Here is a 21,052-nt window from a genome sequence, read left to right on the forward strand (position 1 = left end):
TATATATGTGTATGTGAATTACAGTTATGCATGTAATTACTTGTAATAAAATTACTTTTATAATTTTATAATTTATATAATGATTATTTAATATAGCATCTAAATTCATTAGGTTTATTAGCTTTTAAATGACCAAGAAATTGTGCATTTCTAATGAAATTCCTGGACAGCTATAAATTCATAAACAGACATGCTGGAAAAATGATGGCATATGGTGGTTTGTTTATAATTTTCAACCCGTTTTAAATTATGCTTTGAAGACTATCACAAATCATTTTTGCAATTTCCACCAGGCTTCATTTATGTTAGTCAGCTAAATTACTTTCTTAACATATTTAAATGAACAGAGATTGCCATATGAATGTTTAATATATCACAGAAAACTAGATGTTTTGGTTTTTATAGCATGAAAGCATATGATCAACAAACCTTTGCTCTGTTTTTATGATTTCTAGCTTGGTCCTTCAGAGATTTTCTTATGCATACTTTTCTCCTCTCTCATACGTTTTCTATAATGGAAATGTGAAATAAAGCCAAATTCATACCCAGAGGGTGGAACCTTTTCTCCCCCAAATTTTATTCATTTATAAGCCCTTGAAGAATGATTTCTGCTGATGTGATGAATATTCAAGAGCTCTAACTTGTAATATCGCACCTCTAGTGGTGAAAAACAGTATTTCAACAGTATATCAGCTTCAGCTGCACAAGCTTATCACCTGAAAATTAAAATTGTCATTGTTTCCTCACCCTTATGCTGTATCCCAGAACATAAGTTTGTTATTCAGTGAGCAACAGGCCAGCAAATTGGATTTCGAAGCCATTGTGTCATAATACCATGTAGGCATTTGTAGAGACTAGACTGAAAATGCACTGGGAAGGCAGAAAAGGCTGCATCTGGTGAATGGTACTTAAAAGGTCATCTCCTTAGGGGACAGAAGGGAATCCAGTAAAATGCATGTTCAGCACGTCTGCTGAAAAGAAGTGGTCTCACAGGGTAGGGAAGGAAACCATTCATGCAGGACGGCAACAGAAAGAAGTGATGACAGCATGCAAAAGTCTATAAAGCATGGAGTGACATCCAGTGGCAGGAAGTACTGAGGAGAGACGAGCGCAGACTTGAAATCTTTGGTTTATAGTGACATCCCAGTATGCCAGACGTCTTATTCTTATGCAATTTTATACTGGCTAGCTTATACACAATTGGAGCTGTGTCTGATCACACAGACAAGGAAAATACCTAAATGCAGCCAAACTCTGTGAGAAGCCTGGAAGGATCTGCCACAGAGCCACCTGAAAAAGCATGTGCTACAAACAGTGATTTGCTTCCAAGGGGCCTTGCAAAAACACTAGCTAGATTGATTTATTGACTTACTCTATTTATATGGTCTTTCTATTTTTTTTGTTATGTGTAAACAGCTTGACTTTGTGTTTTCATGTGTTATAGCCTTTGCAGGTCATGGACCCAGATCACCCGCTGGCAGCGCTTGTTCGAAAAGCCAAACAGGAGAAAAATGGTGCTGCAGCGATGGCCACCAAAGCAGAAGAAGAGCATCAGTCTTCGGCGGTAGCCGCACAGGCAGAATATACATCTGACCGTGAGTATACCGTCAAATCAACATGTGATCTATAGAACTAACAAAAGGTCCTGCAACAACGTTTTAGAACTTAAAGAGCTTAGGGCTGCACAAAATTAAAATAAAATAAAATAAAAAATAATTATTACTAGTTGTGCACCATTCATTATAATAATAATAATAATAATAACAATAACAACAAAACAACAATAATAGTAATAATAAATAATGATATATATTATATTAATAATGACCAACACACATATACTATCACTCAAAAGTTTTTGAACAGTAAGATTTGTAATGTTTTTTAAGACGTTTCTTCTGCTCACCAAGCCTGGATTTATTTGATCCAAAGTACAGCGAAAACAGTAAAAAAAAAATTATATTTTTTGCTATGTAAAATAACTTTTTTATTTGAATATATTTTAAAATGTAATTTATTCCTGTGATTTCAAAGCTGAATTTTTAGCATCATTACTCCAGTCACATAATCCTTCAGAAATCATTCTAATATTCTGATTTGCTGCTCAGAAACATGTATTATTATTATTATTATTATTATTATTATAGTTGAAAATGGCTAATTTGATAACTTAATAGCGGCTCAAGTAACCAGTCATGCATTCTTAATAACGCAAGCATCTTTATCAAGTTTACAGTTTGCAGAGCATGTGAAAGTAGTCTGAGTTAATGTAAAAACCTAACAGATAAGATAGATAAGATTTTTTATCAAAGAGGTTTTTTTTTTTTTTTTTTTTTTTTTTTTTTTTTTTTTTCAGGACTTGTCAGGACTATATTTTGACCTACCCTGCTTAAATTAATAAGTAAATTAAAAAAATAAAGCAATAAGACAATTACATACATAACTTTAATTCACATTTAATGAACAAAATAGCCTTGAATCATTTGAATTACATTTAATTTGTTATTTGAATTTTTCAGGTTTCTTTGATGAACACTTTTGGTCAATTTAAAGCATCCTTGCTAAATGAAAGTATTAAAAAAAAAAAAAAAAAAAAGGTTATACTGACTCCAAGCTTTTGATTGGTATGATGTTACAAAAGCTTTTTATTTTATATAAATACTGATCTTTGAATTTTTCTATTCATCAAAGAATCCTGAAAAATGTATTCAGCTGTTTTAAATATTGATAATAAATCAGCAAATTAGAATGATTTCTGACGGATCATGTGACACTGAAGACTGGAGTAATGATGCCGAAAATGTTACTTTGATCACAGGAATCAATTGCGTTTTAAAATATATTAAAATAGAAAGCAGTTTTTTTTAAATAGTAAAAATATTTCACAATATTGCTGCTTTTACTGTATTTTGGATCAAATAAATGCAGGCTTTAAAATTTAAAAAAATGAAAACTCTTCAAAAACTTTTGACTGGTAGTGTATATATAATTACTAAAAGAATAAGTCATAAATATTTAACAACAATCATTACCATGTCTAAGTAAAAAAAAAAAAAAAAAGATTACAACTTGAATAACAGTTTTTACACAGAATAACTTATTCATGGAAATTTCTGTATGCAATTTTATGACATGCTTTAAAAAATTTCACCTGCACCGTATACCGTTAACCATTTTGGCTGCTTTACTGAAAGAACAGAATTATGTTTTAACACTTGGTGAACATAAATGGGCTTGACATTTGCAGTGTGCTGAGACTTAAAATGCACCATAAAGCTTGACGCAAACTGAAACTGCAGCTTGATAGACTTCTGTTAGTTTTTTTTGGATGAGGTAGGTCATTCTTGGCATGTCTCGAGTTGATGAACAAAGACATATGTCTACTTGAGAAGAGCCTTTTAATGGAAATGAGTGAGGACTACAATGCCAGCTCTTTAAAGACTGTGGCAAATCATTAACATCTTGAATTATTTTTAGGATGATTGATTTCCAGGGCGTCCTTGAGTGAAAATGGCAATGAAGCTGACCCTTCAATGCGAGCAAAGTTCATTAAATTAAGTACTAAAGTGGGCAGACGGCCCATTGTGCCCTCCTTATCTTCAGTCAGTTCTAATTCAACAACTTTACGACGTTAAAGGCAGTTTTACTTTCGCCACTTGAACTGATTCTCACTACATCCTCTGATTTTTGCAGCTGTTGAGCACCATAGCCAATCACAGACATGTTCGCTGTGCGCGTGAATTCAATGGCCAATCAGAGGCGCTCAAATTAGTCTATAAGTCTATCAGTAACAACGTCTGCTTCTAATGAGTAGGTTTCAAGCAGTCTGAACCACAGATGTGTGCTTCCTGTTGTTGGTGCCAAAATGAGTGCACCTGATGCTCAAAAAGCAGCTTTAGAATCAAAACGAAAAGTAATCTGTGGTAATTTGGAATAATATTGGATTCGCTTGCTATTGCAGCACTTGCTTGCAGTGTAGTACCCGATATACGCTGCAACTAGAACAGTCCTATTATAATCAACAGTACAGATAAGAGATTCGTGCAATAATAGGTTTGCTGATTATAATGGGAAGGGAACATTCTGCTTTTGTGTAAATCTGTAAAAAAATAATGCTAATAAAAAAAAAAAAAAATGTTGTTTTTGCTACTGCCAAAAAAAAAACAAAACGTGAAGATGAAGTCTTGATATGCTGATAAAATGGAAATGAATTAATTTAGAAACAGCGTTCTCAGCTTGTTCTCAACGCGATGACTGCATAATGCAGATGCCCCTTTCTAAATTAGTACTTTAATGTAAATTCTAAAAACCAGCAGTGTTATTTTAGTATTATTTATAGACTATTATAGCATTTTTTTTATCATTTTGATTTTTTTAGTTATATAATGATTTTCAGTATATAATGTTAATTTAAATAAAATATTAAATATTATTAATTTCTTTATTTTAGATTTTCAGTTTTAGATGTAGCTTACATTTTAGTAATGTTATTATGTGCTTTTTTATTTGTATTTTTTGTTTGCTAATCGTAGTACTTCAGCTTCTGTTTTATTTTGAGATATGTATGTATATGTGAATTTAAATAAATTTCAAATGTTAATTTAAATAAATCAAAAAAAAAAAAAAAAAAAAAATATATATATATATACATATATATATATATATATATATATATATATATATATATATATATATATGTATGTATGTATGTATATATATGTATATATATATACATATATATATATATATATATATATATATATATATATATATATATATATATATATATATATATATATATATATATATATATATATATATATATATATATATATATATATATATATATATATATATATATATATATATATATATATATATATATATATACATATATATATATATATATATATATATATATATATATATATATATATATACGCACACACGTTTATAAATTAAGAAAAATATTTTTAATGCAATACTTTGTGTCTTTTTGACAAAATAAATCTGCTAGTGCTTGCCATCATTATTGCACTTCCAAGTGTTAAACTGTATATTTATATTTATATCATCATGTGTCATCATCATTTAGGTTGGCAATTCCAGCTGTTATTGGTAATTTGACTTGGTTTGATTATTGGTAATATGAAAAAAATAATAATAATTATTGAGTTATTGATAGCCCCACCTATTAATAATAAAAATAAATAAATAAATAAATAAATAAGCATTTTTAATTGCCCAGCCAAATTTTGATGGCAAGTGCCAGCTGATTTTTTTTTTGGACCAAAGTGAATAACAGAAGGCTTTTGTCCTCTAGAATCCCATGGTGCTAAAACTTCCATTTGCCGTTAGCTGGTACTCTTACTTTAACTCGCAAGGATTTAAGGTACTGTGGGGAGCGAACAATTCGCCTTTTATTGGAAATGGAGAATTTAGCGCTCAGCTGGTGAGACACTCAAGCTGGGACCGTTGATTTGTCTCAATTAGCCTGACTGAAGGAGCTCTGCTGGTTTCTTGAGGGAAGTGCCACAGGATTACAGTGCCCGAAGGCGCTTGAGTGGGCCAGTTTCTCAAAAGAAAAGCTACTTTGACTGCAAATGTGTATTTTCTAGGATTAACAGCATGACAAAGAGGTTCTGTAGGCTTAACCACAGTCATCCTATAATCTCTGTCCAAATGTGAGGGTTATTTTTCCAAGGCACTGGCCTGTATCTGAGGTTTGCTGTGTATTTGTCTTTGAGGGACGCTTGGCATTAAATTTGTTTAAAGTACGGTAAATGTTGTTCCGTCTCTGCCGGAGTCAAGTTTGAATTAGTTCCCCTTCTTGATATATTTAAAATGGTTGCTATCAACCCCAGCCCAAGTTCCAACCATGTGGTACACTCAAATGTCAAATGCTCAAAACTGCTTTATGAAAACAGATTCCTTTGGTTAACTGGCGGCAGGATGTCATGTCATGCACACTCAGTGAATATCCTTGTTTGCAGCCATAGCTTAAGAAGACTCCAGATTTATTGTGTCACACACACTGTCCCGCTCATTCCTCCCAGAATGCTCTGCTCATTGCCTGTCATTCGCCCCGGCGCCACACCATGCCAACCTCGCCCTCCCCATTACTCCGGTAAAACATCGCTCTTCTGCAGAAAAGATCAGGCCGTTTTGTCCGTTTCACATCACTAGAACAATTACGCTCTTATTTCATCAGGGTTCAGTAGACCTCGCTGATCCGCGTCCATTCAGCTCGGCTGATTAATGCAGTTTATTAAATATGTTGACAGTGGGGAGGTGTGACATTTGAACCGCTCTGTTACTGGACTAAGCTGCTGCCAAAACTGCAATCCCAGTAGAATAAGTTGTCTGTTTTTATTTAATGAGTCATGAGGGTGGTTAGATCAGTGTCTGTAGGAACTGCATAATTGGGTTAATGTGTTATTGTTATAGAACACCATACTGAACCACTCTGACAGTGTTTACTGTACAGCAAAGAAATTGTTTTGGCTGGGTTGTGATCTTACAGTCGAATGACTCTTCTGAGCCAGGTCTTTTTTAAATGAATCAAACCACTCACAAATGAGTCACAGATGAACTCACTGGCCCAAAACAGATTACTCTCTCATTGAATCAGTTGAAATGGGTTTTGAATGAACTTACTCACTGACATACTGCCATACAGCTTAAAATGCTTGGAGTCTGTAAGACGAAATGTTTCTCTTATGCTCGCTGAGTCTGCATATATTTTATATTTTAAGCTAGTAGAAACAGTAATGTTGTGAAATAATAATAATAATAATAATAATAATAATAATAATAAATAATAGTACAATTTAAATTAACAGTTTCTTATCTGAATATGTTTAAAGGAGTCATCAGATGCCCATTTTCCATAAGTTGATATGATGTAGGTCTGTAAAATGTTTGAGTTTGCCTAAAATGTGTGTGTAATTATGTATATATAAATACACACAAATTAATGTATATACTTAAGAGAAATGTCATTTATTTACAAAACATTTTTATTTATATATAATATAAATTATATAAAAATTATAATAAATATTAGGGCTGTCAAACGATTAATCGTGATTAATCGCATACAAAATAAAAGTTTGAGTTTGCCTAATATGTGTGTGTACTGTGTGTTGTTATTATTATGTGTATATATAAATACAAACAAATTAATGTATATATTTAAGAGAAATGTCATTTATGTACAAAATATTTTCATTTATATATAATATAAATTATATAAAAATTATAATAAATACTAGGGCTGTCAAACGATTAATCGTGATTAATCGCATACAAAATAAAAGTTTGAGTTTGCCTAATATGTGTGTGTGTACTGTGTATAATTATCATGTGTATATATAAATACAAACGCATATATTTATTATAATTTTTATATAATTTATATTATATATAAATAAAATATTTTGTACATAACATATTTCTCTCATACATATATACATTAAATTGTGTGCATGTGCATGTGCATATACATAATAATTACACACAGTACACACACACATATTAGGCAAACTCAAACTTTTATTTTGTATGTGATTAATTGCGATTAATCGTTCAACAGCCCTAATAAATACATATACTTGTAAATATTTCTTAAATATATACATGAATGTGTTTGTATTTATATATACATGATAATTACACAGTGCACACACATATATTAGGCAAACCTAGACCTTTATTTTGTATGCAATTAATCGCGATTCATCGTTTGACAGCCCTAGAAATAAGTCCATACTTTGGTTAAAATTTCTCAATGGTAGTGTAAAACAACACCCTTTTTACCTTGTCAAAAATAGCTCTTTTAACAGCAACCAGTTCCAGTGCATGTCCCTTTAAATGCTAATGAGCTCTGCTCACCCCGCCCCTCTCTTCTGTGTGGTGAAGAGCCATACTCCAGTGTTGCCAAGTCCACGCTTTTCCTGGGCTACTTTAACACTGTTGAGTTTGTTCTTTTTGATGTCCTGGGGACCTCAATAACGTTATATTGAGCCCCTGAAATTCGAATTTACCAGGTTTAAATTTAAAAATTTAAAAACCTCGAATTTAAAACGTGTATTTTATCCCCCGGAACATGATTTTTAACGGCCAGAACACCAGCTCATGCGTCAGCAGCACCACACGTATGCATCGTGGTACTTCCATGAACGTGTGTTGAAGACTGACACAGAAGAGAAGAAATTGTTGAAAAAAGTTGTTATTTTTATTTTCTTTACAGTATTCTAATAGCTTCATAAACTTTAAGGTTGAACCACTAATGTCACATGAACTATTTTAACAATGTCCTTACTAACTTTCCAGGCCTTGAACGTGGTAGTTGCGTTGCTGTCTGTGCAGGGTCAGGAAGCTCTCAGATTTTGTCAGAAATATCTTAATTTGTGTTCTTATGGGTTTGCAATGACATGAGGGTATTTAATTAAAGGCAGAATTTTCATTTTTGGGTGAACTATACCTTTAATGGAGTCTTATGTTTGACATTTCATGCTAAGTTCTGGTCTCAGGACCATTTTGGGTTACAGCTTCTCTTAGCCAGCTGAGGTGTCTTATATGATTCAGAACATAATTCATCGAAGGGAAGTCGCTCCCAGACTTATTTGCCAGAGTAAGCGTAAATTTGTTTGCGTTTGAGACGTGTTCCCTGAGGCATTGAGGATTGTCTGTTGATTCTTCAGGCTGATCTTTCTCAAATAGCGCTCGAGTCAAATCCAGCAGCACATGCTCGACTCCAGATCTTCCACAGCTCTCTGCCTCTTTATCTCCACAGGGAGACGTCGTAAACGATTAGATTCCATCATTGAAAATGAAGCCTGCTAAGCTGGAGGTGGAGTAAGGACCCGTTTGTTATGAGATATGTGAATTCTGCTGTGGTTATTACTGAGAAGGGATGTCATTCAGTTATATGGTTATTGTGTAGTCTGAAGGAAACAGGCCTGTCAAAATGACTAAATTATCAGCCGTTCATAATTAGTAGATCTAATTGCTGGTATTTGCTGAAACTACGACTGCCACTTCCAAACACAAATTACAAAACAAATTATTTTAATTACTTAAATATATTTCAAATACCTTTATATTTAATTAAATATTATAATTAAATGTTAATGTTTTAATTATTGGTGTCAAAATTAGCACGTTAATACAGGTGATTACTTTTTTTTTTTTTTTTAATATTTAATTTTGTTAAATATTTAATGCAATTAACGCAGGGGTGGGGCTAAGTTTGGCCACCCCACTCACAACTGCTAAAGAATTGCATTTATTTAGACACAAAACATCTTTACGAGCACATCAAATGGGAGACTTTTCAGACGTGCACTCCAGCATCACCTCAGTGCCAGGCCCAAGTCAAACAAATGTGCCGGCACACGCTGTGTTGGCTATATTAAAGCGCTGTAGCATATTCAAACCCAAATGAAACTATGAATATCCAATGTCATAGTCATGTCGTCAGTTAAAATGATAGTTTACCCAAAAATGAAAATTTGATGTTTATCTGCTTTACCCCCAGGACATCCAAGACGTAGGTGACTTTCTTTAGTAGAACACAAACGAAGATTTTTAACTTAAACCGTTGCAGTCTGTCAGTCATATAATGGCAGTCAGTGGGATCCACGCCATTGAGAGTCAAAAAAACATACACGGACAAAACCAAATTAAACCCTGCGGCTCGTGACGATACATTGAAGACATGAAACAATTGGTCTGTGCAAGACACTGAACAGTATTTATATCATTTTTTTTTTTTACCTCTGATCCACCGCAATGTCAAACTGTCCTGAGCGCGTTCACAACAGCCCTTGCGTGACGCGTCAACGTGCTCTGGCATAATAGACGTATGCGCGGAAGCGATCTGTCGCACGTATACGTCACTCATAGTTTACACAGTGAGATTGTGGGTACTACGACTACTCAAAATGGTAATTACTTCTGCTTATCCTGATTATTGCAGTGGATTAAAAACTAAAAGATTACGTTTGCTTGCCCGAACTTATCCGGGAGTGTTGACTTTTCACAGACTCCCAACTTTTGAGCCTGATCAACTGAAGTTATGGTTGCATGCTCTTGTATATATGCCAGAGCACGTTGACACATCACTCGCCAGCTGTTGTGAACGCGCTCAGGACAGTTGGACATTGCGGTGGATCAGAAGTAAAAGAAAATGCTATTGGACAGACCGACTGTTTCATGTCTTGACCACTCCACTCCACTTTTTTTTTTTTTTTAATAAGGCTCATTTTCCAGCTCCCCTAGAGTTATAAATTTGAGTTTTACCGTATTTTAATACATTCGGCCGTTTGCCGGATCTGGCGGTAGCACTTTTAGCATAGATTAGCATAGATCATTGAATCTGATTAGACCGTTAGCATCTCACTCACTTTTAAAATATCAAAACTTTTTGGTCATTTTTGAGCGAGATGCTAAGCAGATAAACATTAAATTTTCATTTTTGGGTGAACTATCCCTTTAAGTCATGAAGTTAGAAAAAAGGTGATTAAAGCTGGCTTAAACTATGCATGTAAGTATTTATTATTTATGAGTAACATTTAAAGCTGTTTCAGATCCACGTCAAGTTCAGCAGCAGCAGCTTTTAAGGTAACAGCGGTCACAATATCCTAGTAACCAGCTGCTGTGATGTCTGTTAATCAAACAACAAATTTAAAAAGAGGTAATCAATAACTTCTGTAGTTTTAAGCTATATCTTTATTTATATTAGAATTTAGTGTTTTATAACTTTATTAAATTAGGCTGTATTTTCTTGCTGAAGGGCAGAGCTATATGACATTTATTATAATGGGTTTTTGTGAAGATTGTTTTAAGTTCACTTAAATTAGATGTTATTTTTTAAAGTCTAATAAATGTTAAATTGATAGCTCTCGATTTGTACTGTAATGTTAAATGGCTTCAGTCATAAAAAAGATGTCATATATATATCTATCTATCTATATATATATATCTATATCTGTATCTATATATATATATATATATATATATATATATATATATATATATATATGTGTGTGTGTGTGTGTATATATATATATATATATATATATATATATATATATATATATATATGTATGTATGTATGTATGTATATATATATTGAAGTAAGTGAATTATTGCAGTATAAAAGTATAATTAAAAACTTTAATGTTAGAAGGTATTAATCACGATTAATTTCAGAAAAAAATGTGCGATTAATTAGTTAATTTTTTTAATAGATTGACAGCAATAGTTTTAATGTTTTGCTATTATTTACAAAACAAAACTGTTTATATTAATATTTACCATACTGTGCGCTTAAGGGGTTTATTTCGCAGTAATAACCGGCTGTGCATCATCCTGCTTATTACAGTCTGCCATATAAATAAATAAATAGGGATGAAATATTGTTGCATAGTAATGATCTTAATGTAGTTTTATTAAAAATTTCATAATTGTGAGTCACAGTCCTAGTTCTGCCACATCATAAAATGTGGAGATACACATGCCACACACATCTCTCACTCTTTCCTTCTTTCTATTCCTTTTCTTGCAGAATCTCTTTGTGTCTCTCTCTTTTTTCTTTCCCTTTGCTGATTTCTTTTTGGCTCTCGCCCTCTTGCGCTCAGTTCCTCTCTCTCCTTTTCTCCCCACACTCACATGCGCATTCACACATCCCAGTCAGTCATGAAGTAAATGTATCCAGATCGCCGCCGCCCCGTCCTCCCTCTCCCCTTCCTCTTTCAGCTCTCTTTGATGTGTGGCTGCAGTCAGACAGAATGCTAAACTCGCCTAAATGAGCAGGACTAGTGGTCTCTTCTAGGTCCTGAACAGCCCTGACTTCAAGAGTACCCAGGAGATGTTGTTGCTTTAATTCCTCTAGCTTTAAATGTCTTTATTGTTTCTTTTGTGGTGTTTCGTCATTGTCAGAGTGCTGCGGGTTCGTCTCTTTACCTTTGTGAAGTGTAAACACCTCTTTGCTCACTTGAAGGAATAGTTCAGCTGAAAAAATGTATATGTTGTCATTTACTCAGCCAAGCTATAAGAGAAAACTAAACCATAAAGCCTTTAAAAAAAATGTGCACATAACAAGATATTTTCTGTATTTGCCTAATAGCACAGCTTTGGTTGTGTTGATCTTAATAGTGCTTGAACTCATGGATCTGTTTGCTTTGGCTTCTTATTAAACTGCTTTGTTTAATGGTTCTTTTTTGCCGTTGTAACAGTTGACTGAAGGGAAGGAGCAGCGCTTGACTGTAATTAGGCTTTATTAAGTGTTTTTCAAGAACTGTATGTCTTTACATGCTTGCCATCTCAACATGAGGACAGTTTGATCCTAATTATTTGTGCTAGAGCAGAACAAACGGATGTGATTTTTCTCTTCCGCTGGCTTTTTATCTTCTACTTGAAAAGGAAATTTAATTATGCGGACAGTGATCCAAACGTAGATTATTTTAATTCTTAATTTGCATCAACTGTTCCCTCAGTGTACTTTTGCCGCCATGTAACTAAAGCGGAAATGCTATTGATGACTAATTTTTAATGCAGGGCTCAACAGAGATCACCAAAAACATTCAGACAAGTAAAACTTTGAATGAAGCTCTGCTTTTACATTTCAAATGGGACAGAGAAAAAAAGGCCTTGACTCAGTTATTAAGTGAGGCAGACATACAATAATTATATATAGAAATGGTTATATTAATTCACTACCATTGAAAGGTTTGTATTTTAAGATTCTATTGCAAAGAAATTCAGCTCTTTCTAACTTGGTATTAAATAATATCTAATTTTCCACAATAATAATAAGCAGCACAACCATTTTCTACATTGAATCCTTATTTGAATAATTTTTAAGGGACAAGTGACACTGAAAACTGGAGTAATGGCTGCTGAAAATTTAGCTTTGCCATTACAAAAATAAATAACATTTTGAAATATATTAAAATGGAAACCAACTATTTTAAATTATAATAACATTTCAGTTTACTTTATTTTTGATTATTATTTGATGATCAGCCTTGGTGCCCCTGAGAGGCTTATTATAAAATACTTAAAAAAAAAAAAAAAAAATCTTATTGGGGGAAAAAAAAAAAATATATATATATATATATAAAATATATATGTATATATGTATGTATATGTATATATATGTGTGTGTGTGTGTGTGTGTGAATTCTTATACATAATAAGAGGCTTATTATAAAATACTTAAAAAAAAAAATCTTATTGGGGAAAAAAAAAAAAAATAAAATATATATATATATATATGCATATATGTATATGTGTGTGTGTGTGTGTGTGTGTGAATTCTTATACATAATAAGAGGCTTATTATAAAATACTTAAAAAATCTTATTGGAAAAAAAAAAATATATATATATATATATATATATATATTTATGTATGTATGTATGTATGCGTGTGTGTGTGTGTGTGAATTTTATATATTTTTATATTAAATTTTTCTTTCTAATATCCTACTGTGTCATACCATTCAGGTTTGACTAAAGAAAGAAACAGAGAAAAATAAACAAAAAAGGACAGTAAGAAATAATGAAATTGAAAGAAAAAGAACGAAAAAGAGAATGAAGAAAAGAGAGAGAAAGAAAGAAAGAAAGAAAGGAAGAGAAAAATAAATGAAAAAAGAAAATGAAATTGAAAAAAAAAAAGAAAGAGAAAAAAAAAGAAAGAAAGAAAGAAAGAAAAATAAATGAAAATAGAAAGTAAGAAAGAATAAAATTGAAAGAAAAAAGAACAAGAAAGAAAGAAAAAAGAGAAAGAAAGAAAGAGAAAAAGAATGGAAAACAAACAGGAAGGAAGGAAAGAAAGAAAATAAGAAAGAAAGAAAGAAAATAAGAAAGAGAATGAATGAAAGAACAAAAAGAAAGAACGAAAAAGAGAACGGAAAAGAAAGAAAGAAAGAACGGAAAAGAAAAAGAAGGAATGAAAAAGAAAGACAGACGGACAGAATGAACGAAAAAGAAAGAACGAGTGAAAAAGAAAGAACGAATGAAAAAGAGAAAGAAAGAAAGAAAGAAAAAGTAAGAAAGAAAAAGAAAATAATAAAAAGAACGGAAAACAAAGAGAAAGAAAGAAAGATAAAGAATGAAAGAAAGAGAGAACGAAAAAGAGAACGGAGATGAAAAAGAAAGAAAGAAAGAAAGAATGAAAAAGAAAGACAGACAAAAAGAACAAGAAAGAAAGAAAGAATAAAAGAAAGAAAGGACGATACAGAAAGAACGATACAGAATACATTACCTAAAATGTGTAACTTAGATTACGTTACTAAATACATTTTGTGCATCTGATTTAGTAACTCTGTGTGTGTGTTTATTTCACACAGCTAATGTGGCAGCTATGTATTATGGCTACTGTATGCTGCCTGACGGAACGTACTGCCTTGCCCCGCCGCCTCCTGGGATTGATGCCAGCCCTTATTACACCTCGATGCCTACTGGCATGATGCCGGCTCCTCCCGCATCTGGTCCTCCTCCTCCCCCTGGGACTACACCTTCGTTGGATCCTGCGGCTGCAATCCCATCAGCCCCTGCTGCTGGTCCAGTCACGGTGTCAGCTCCTGCATCTGCTCCGCTCTCACATTCTGCTCCTGCCGCCCCTCCAACTTCCAGGTGTGCACCCTACTGTCTCTGCTTTCTGCAGAACTTGACATATTTCAGGAATCCAATATTTGGCTTTATTTTTCTTTTCATCCATCAGTTCTCGACCTCCTCAAACCACCGTTGCACCGACGGTGCCGGCGGCTGCTGCCCCTGTCGCAGCCATCATCCCTCCGCCTCCCGACATCCAGCCTGTCATTGACAAACTAGCTGAGTATGTGGCCAGAAACGGGGTGAAATTCGAGAGCAGTGTGCGTGCCAAGAATGACCTGCGGTAAGCAATTATGTTCCTGCTCGTTACAGCCATCCTTCAGATACGAAAGTCTCACCGCTCCTATTAGATCACTGTAATATGTAATAACTATAAACCTCTCTCTGTGTGTATGTGTGTGTTTTCTACACCCTAAAGGTTTGACTTCCTGCAGTCCTGGCACCAGTACAACTCTTATTACGAGTTCAAAAAGCACTACTTCATGCAGAAAGAAGGCCTGAGCTTGCAGGAGGTAGTTTCATGCTTTGTTGTCTTTCTTTTTTACTTTCTGACACTAACACTTTTGCCTGATTTCGTCGTCAAAAATAGTTTGAAACAAGTCACAACTGAGCCGCTGCGTATCTCCATTCAGTCACAGCGGTGTTTCGTTAATAAATGAACGTGCGTTTTTAAACAAATCTAGTGAGTCAATGATTCAGTTTCCCATTCATAAAGATACTCACTTGCTTTATTCCTGAATGAATCAGCCGTTCAAACGAATCGAATGATATGATTCAGTAATTAAATCAGTGACTTGCCGCCACCTACTTGCAGAATTAGTTTTTATTTTTAAAGTATCTTTGAAGTTATTTAAATCATTTAATATTTCTGTATTCAAAATGTTATATTTAAAACATTAATCTCAATATAAATGTATGAATTTGATTGCACTCATGCCACCTCTGAGCCTCATTAAACATATGAAAATACACCTACAGGCCACTTTTGTGGTATTCTTTGCCATCTGTAGTACAAATTAATTTTGTTAATACTGATTTAATTTAATTTAGTAACTTATTCTTATTCTGTTGTTTTAATTAGAAATTTTAAAAAGCTTAAAATACTTTTTTAAAAATGTTGACATAAAAGATGACATACTTTTAATAAAGATAGAAAAATCTTTATTGATCAGATTTTTTGATTATTGATTAGCAGGTGCTCTTAATTTTGACTGTGCTCCTAAATTTTTTTTTATGTAGAAAAGTAAGCGCAGAGCTCTGCTATTCCTTAAAAATATGTTTGTTACAGGAACAAGCCCTTGTCCTGTTTGAACGGCCTCTGAGCGTGCATAGGACCTTGTCTTTGTGATACTTACAAACGGTTTTGCATCTTTATGGGATGCTAATAAAACAATATGGCATATTTAGCATCTCATTAACTACTCATTTGCTTTGAGAAATTGATGTTTACCAACTTAAATAATCATGTTTCATAACCTTCAAGCTTTTTAATACTTGGTGGCTCTTCTCCAAGGCCACTTCTGCGGATTCTGCATTACTGATTCACCCCCGTATATTTCTGTTCATTAATTTCGCACATTTTCAGCTAGAGAGCCTTGATTTGACATTGCTGCATGACTGCATCAGTAGAAATATTCAAAATCATCCTTATTCGAAATGCAGTGTGTGGAATTTGAGAGAAATGTAGTGTTTTACCAACCGTTCAAGACGGTAACTTTCTGTGACTGATGGTTTCTTGCGTACCGGTAGGATAAAACAATTGTAATATAGATGCAAAACCCAAAATATCATTTTTCAAGAAAAAACCTAGTTTAATGTAGACAAATAATAAGTCAGTGCAGTAGGCAGATTAGCGCCTCATGGTCCTTTTTAGTAATGTAGAAGCAGTGCAATACAATACAAAAATGCCATTCAGTGTAATGGTAATTCAATAAGGCAATTCAGGACAGTGTAAAGAGTGTAATATAAGGGCAATTAGTAAACAGTAGAGGTTTTGTGCAGTCAATACAGAAGCAGTTTATGCTGATCCTTGCCTTAGTTTAACACTGATGTACTACAGAGAGAGAGATTCGGCAGCTGTTTTTTTACCAGATATAATGTAGAATGCAAAAAATGAGCTTGCTGAATCATTGATTGAATTCTAAAGAATTTTCATAGACTGTTTTTTAGTGTTTAGTCTTGAAAAAAAAAGAAAACTCTGTCATTAATTACCCACCCTCATGTTGTTTCAAACCCGTAAGACCTTCGTTCATCTTTGGAACACAATTTAAGATATATTCTATGAAATCTGAGAGCTTTCTGATCCTGCATAGACAGCATCGCAACTACCACGTTCAAGGCCTAGAAAAGTAGTAAGGACATCAATAAAAAGTCCATGTGACATCAGTGGTTAACGCAAAAATGAAAGTTAGCCCATTATTTACTCACCCTCCAGGCATTCTTGGTGTATTTGAGTTCCTTCTTTACGACAAATGCAATTGGAGTTATATTAAAAATTATCCTGCCACTTCCAAGCTTTAAAACGTCATAGGCTGGTGTTTCTCTTCATCAGTGCAAAACAAGTGCAATAAAGTGCATCCATCCATAATAAAAAAAGTGCCTCACACGGTTCCGGCAGATGAATAAAGGCCTCCTGTAGCAAATTGATCTATTTCTAAGGAAAAATATCCATATTTTAAACGCAAGAATCGCTGTAATCTAGCTTGCGCCAGCTGCTCGTACGCGGCATTGCGCATGCGCCGCTCAGACGTGACTAATGTGAACGTGCCGTTGCGAAACCAAACCAAAACAACGGTCACAAATTAGAAGTACGAAACGAGGATTTGTGAAAAAAAATGTCGGAGGATTTCGATATAAATCAAGAGGAGACTGGTTTTCCTTGGCTCACTACAGGAGGCCTTTATTCAGCCCCCGGAGCAGTGTGAGGCAGTTTTTATTAAAGATGGAAACACTTTATTGGGCATGTTTTGGATTGATCCAGAGAATCACCTACACATTGCCATGATAGAGCTTGGAAGTGCCAGGACAATTTTTAATAATACTCTGATTGCATTCTTCTGAAAGAAGAAAGTCATATACACCTATGATGCCTGGAGGATGAGTAAATAATGGGCTAATTTTCATTTTTGGGTGAACTAACCCTTTAAATTAAGCTTGTGTTTTTTAAAAAAAATACATTTTTTCTAATAAATCTTGATAAGCTTAACCATTTGAATTATTAACATTGAACTGATTATTGATTAATCCTTAAAGGGTTAGTTCCTAGGTATATATGACTTCCTTCTTTCAAACGAATCCAAACAAAGTTATATTAAAAAATATATATATATTCTGGCATTTCCAGGCTTTATCGTTGCATGGGCCAGTGTTTCTCTTCATCAGTCCAAAACAAGTCCAATGAAGTGCATCTATCCAAGGCTTTCTGTAACGAATCAATGTATTTATATAAGAAAAATGTCCATATCTCTAAAACGTAATAATTACTTTAATCTAGCTTGCGCCGAAATCCTCTGACATTTTACTATACAGTGCTCGTTTTGACCTTCTAATTCAAGACCGTGTTTTTGTTTTGATCTCTCCATGGTGCGTTCGCGCTCGTCACTTCTGCGCAACGCCAACATATTACGTCATCCGCCTAGAGCTGCTTCCGAGTACAACCAGCCGGCGCAAGCTAGACTAAAGTGATTCTTATGTTTTAAATATGGATATTTTTCTTACAAAAACACATCGATTCGCTACAGGAGGTACTTTTTATTATGGATGGATGCACTTTATTGGACTTGTTTTGGACTGATGAGGAGAGACATCCACCCATGCAATGATAAAACTTGGAAATATAACTCTGACTTAATTTGTCTGAAAGAAGGAAGTCATATAGGATGCCTGGAGTGTGAGTAAATTATGAGATTAAAATTATGGGAGTAAATTTTAATTTTTGGGTAAACTAACCCTTTAAATTTTAATCCTTGGATATGAATGAATTTTCATAATTAGTGATTCGTTGATAATAATTCATGATTACTTGTCAGCATTTCACTAGAATTTAATTAAGAATGTTTAAGTATTTCCTTGTATTTTCCACATAATGTGTAATGTTTTCTGACAGCGTGTTTGTGTTATGAAAAGTTTACTTTAATACTGATTTTATTACCATTAATAATTGTTTACAGAAAATGTTTCTTTCTCTTATTGAAACTGAAGTATGTAATTATCATCTTAAATTAGTCTCTCCTGTTCCTGTTTCATGTGCATTTATCCAGCTGTATTAGTTTTGAGGTAGAACAATTTGTTTGTTGACCTATGAATAATTATTCACCAAATTATTTTTGGAAATCCATTTGATAAAGCCAATTGCACACTTCAGCTTTAACATCGCTGCGTGTATTCAGGCTAATCCAAGTTTATTAGTGACTGGTCTCAGTCTGTGAACAGCAAATGATGCCAGTCTTGACCGCTGACTGCCAGAAAATGGCATCTTGATATATTTACCAGTCAATTAGTCATGGTGACTTGAAAAAGATGTCAAGAAGGACAGAAATAATTAGGACTGTTAATTCTCATCTTGATTTTTTTTTTTTTTGGCCATATTTTCCTTTATTTTTAACTTTATTTGTTGTTGTGTGTATTCAGCCTCTAATGGTGTGTGTGATGCTGTAAATCCATTATGCTAAAACTACTTGTTGTTTTCCCTGTCATTACTGCTTATTAACTCGCTGGTCATCCTTAATGGATTGAGAAGCAAGATCGACTTAACCGTGCAGCTGTGCATTATTGAATATAAGGAACGTTCCAGTGAATTGAATTAGAGTAAGAGGGTTTTTATGGATACATCTGCCTGTAAGTGCTCAGAGTGGCCTCTCTGTATTTCTCCCACGCATAGCACAGGCTAATACAAATTTTGTAAGCAAGTGATAGACTGACATAATGTTTATAGTAGAGGAGGCGGGATTCCTCATAATATCTGTATGGTACAACACATTGCATGCTTTAAGCGATCATTGACCTGTGATCTCCGTAAGCGAATCTTATCTTAATGGACACGTTTTCAACTCTAACTTGATATTACATGCGTGGAGTTGAACGTCAAAGTAATCTGAATTCACAGTTGGAGTAATCAGTATGTTTTTAGGTGTATTAATGTGGCTTTATGTTTAAGCCTGCAAATCAAACTATAGAACATGGTGCTCACAATACTGAGGTCATGGGTTCAATTCCCAGGAACTGCATTAACTAATAAAATGTAGACATTGAATGCAATACAAGCTGCTTCAGATACAAGCTTCTGCCAATGCATAGATGTAATTGTAAAGAACCTTTTTTAAAGACCATATCAGTATATGGTCTTCTGAATATTAATTATGTTTGCCCAAGGGAATTACATTACTTGCCAATAGGAAGACATTAAGTATGTGCTAATCAACTGGCGAATTAAAGAATCGTATTATTTTAAAGGCGCCTTTCATGAATATTTATTAAGTTACTTGACTGGACGCTTATGGAAGGTTGCCAAGCAACTTCTGCATGATCTAGTTAATATTCACTATACTGTAAATTCACTGGGTGTTCATACATTATGAAATAGAAAAAAGTGAAAGGACTCGAAGATGTACTTGCATATATTGCATATAATAGCCAACTTAAACTCGTTTTATTAGGTGGAATATGACAAAAAGCATCCAATCACTGTTTAAATACGTTATAAGTATGAGTTTTTATGATGGTGTTATAAGATTTGGTATCAGATGTCGCTAGCACAAGTTTACACACATTGAGTTGAGTCTATAGCTGCTGTTTTTCCACAGTGTGATTATGATCAGCAGTCTGACTGAAGATGCTCCTTTTCTTAATGAGACCACCGGCTGCGAGCTTTGGCTGTGTGCCTCTGTTGGTGTGTGTTTAGGTCAGAAATGTGAGGATCAGGTTCTGATGTGCGGTTTTGTGTGCGCTGCACTGCTTTCATCTAGGGCTAAGCAGAGACTTTGGGAGCTCAGATTAAATCGATTCCTTTTCCGGTTGCCATGGCGTAGTCATCCCTGCAAACTCTAGCTGTTTGATAACTCAGTGTGTTTTTGAGGGTAGAGCTTCTGGTTTGGTCAATTCACTAATTGATTGAGGGCTTACCTTTTATGTTCTTACTAGTTCTTACTTCTTACTATCAGTTAAACATGTTAATTTAGTGTAATTAATTATTTTACATTATTTTTTTTATTTATTTATTTATTTTTTTTTTAGTAATTAATCATGCCTCATGATCCATATTTAATGTGTGACTGTTTTGTGTTATTTTTCAAAATTCAAGCCTGATTTAATTTGATTAATTAATTAGGCATATGGAATTAATTACATTTTTAAACATTTAGATTGACAGGTCTTGTTCAGAACAAACTTCAGACTAGGGATGTGCAATACATAACATCTATGATCATTTC

The 21,052-nt window shown here is 33.7% G+C and overlaps 1 protein-coding gene across 1 annotated transcript in view; it reads left to right on the plus strand.

Moving 5' to 3' along the window:
• sfswap (splicing factor SWAP) overlaps positions 1–21,052 on the plus strand; it is a 102,958-nt gene that overhangs the window by 16,294 nt on the left and 65,612 nt on the right. The window contains exons 7-10 of the mRNA XM_051092707.1: positions 1,445–1,595; positions 14,360–14,645; positions 14,734–14,907; positions 15,043–15,136. Of these exons, the coding sequence (XP_050948664.1) occupies positions 1,445–1,595; positions 14,360–14,645; positions 14,734–14,907; positions 15,043–15,136 (705 nt within the window). The remainder of the gene's footprint in view (positions 1–1,444; positions 1,596–14,359; positions 14,646–14,733; positions 14,908–15,042; positions 15,137–21,052) is intronic.

Source organism: Labeo rohita, chromosome 21 (genome assembly GCF_022985175.1).
Source record: "Labeo rohita strain BAU-BD-2019 chromosome 21, IGBB_LRoh.1.0, whole genome shotgun sequence".
In the NCBI taxonomy this organism is placed as follows: Eukaryota; Metazoa; Chordata; class Actinopteri; order Cypriniformes; family Cyprinidae; genus Labeo; species Labeo rohita.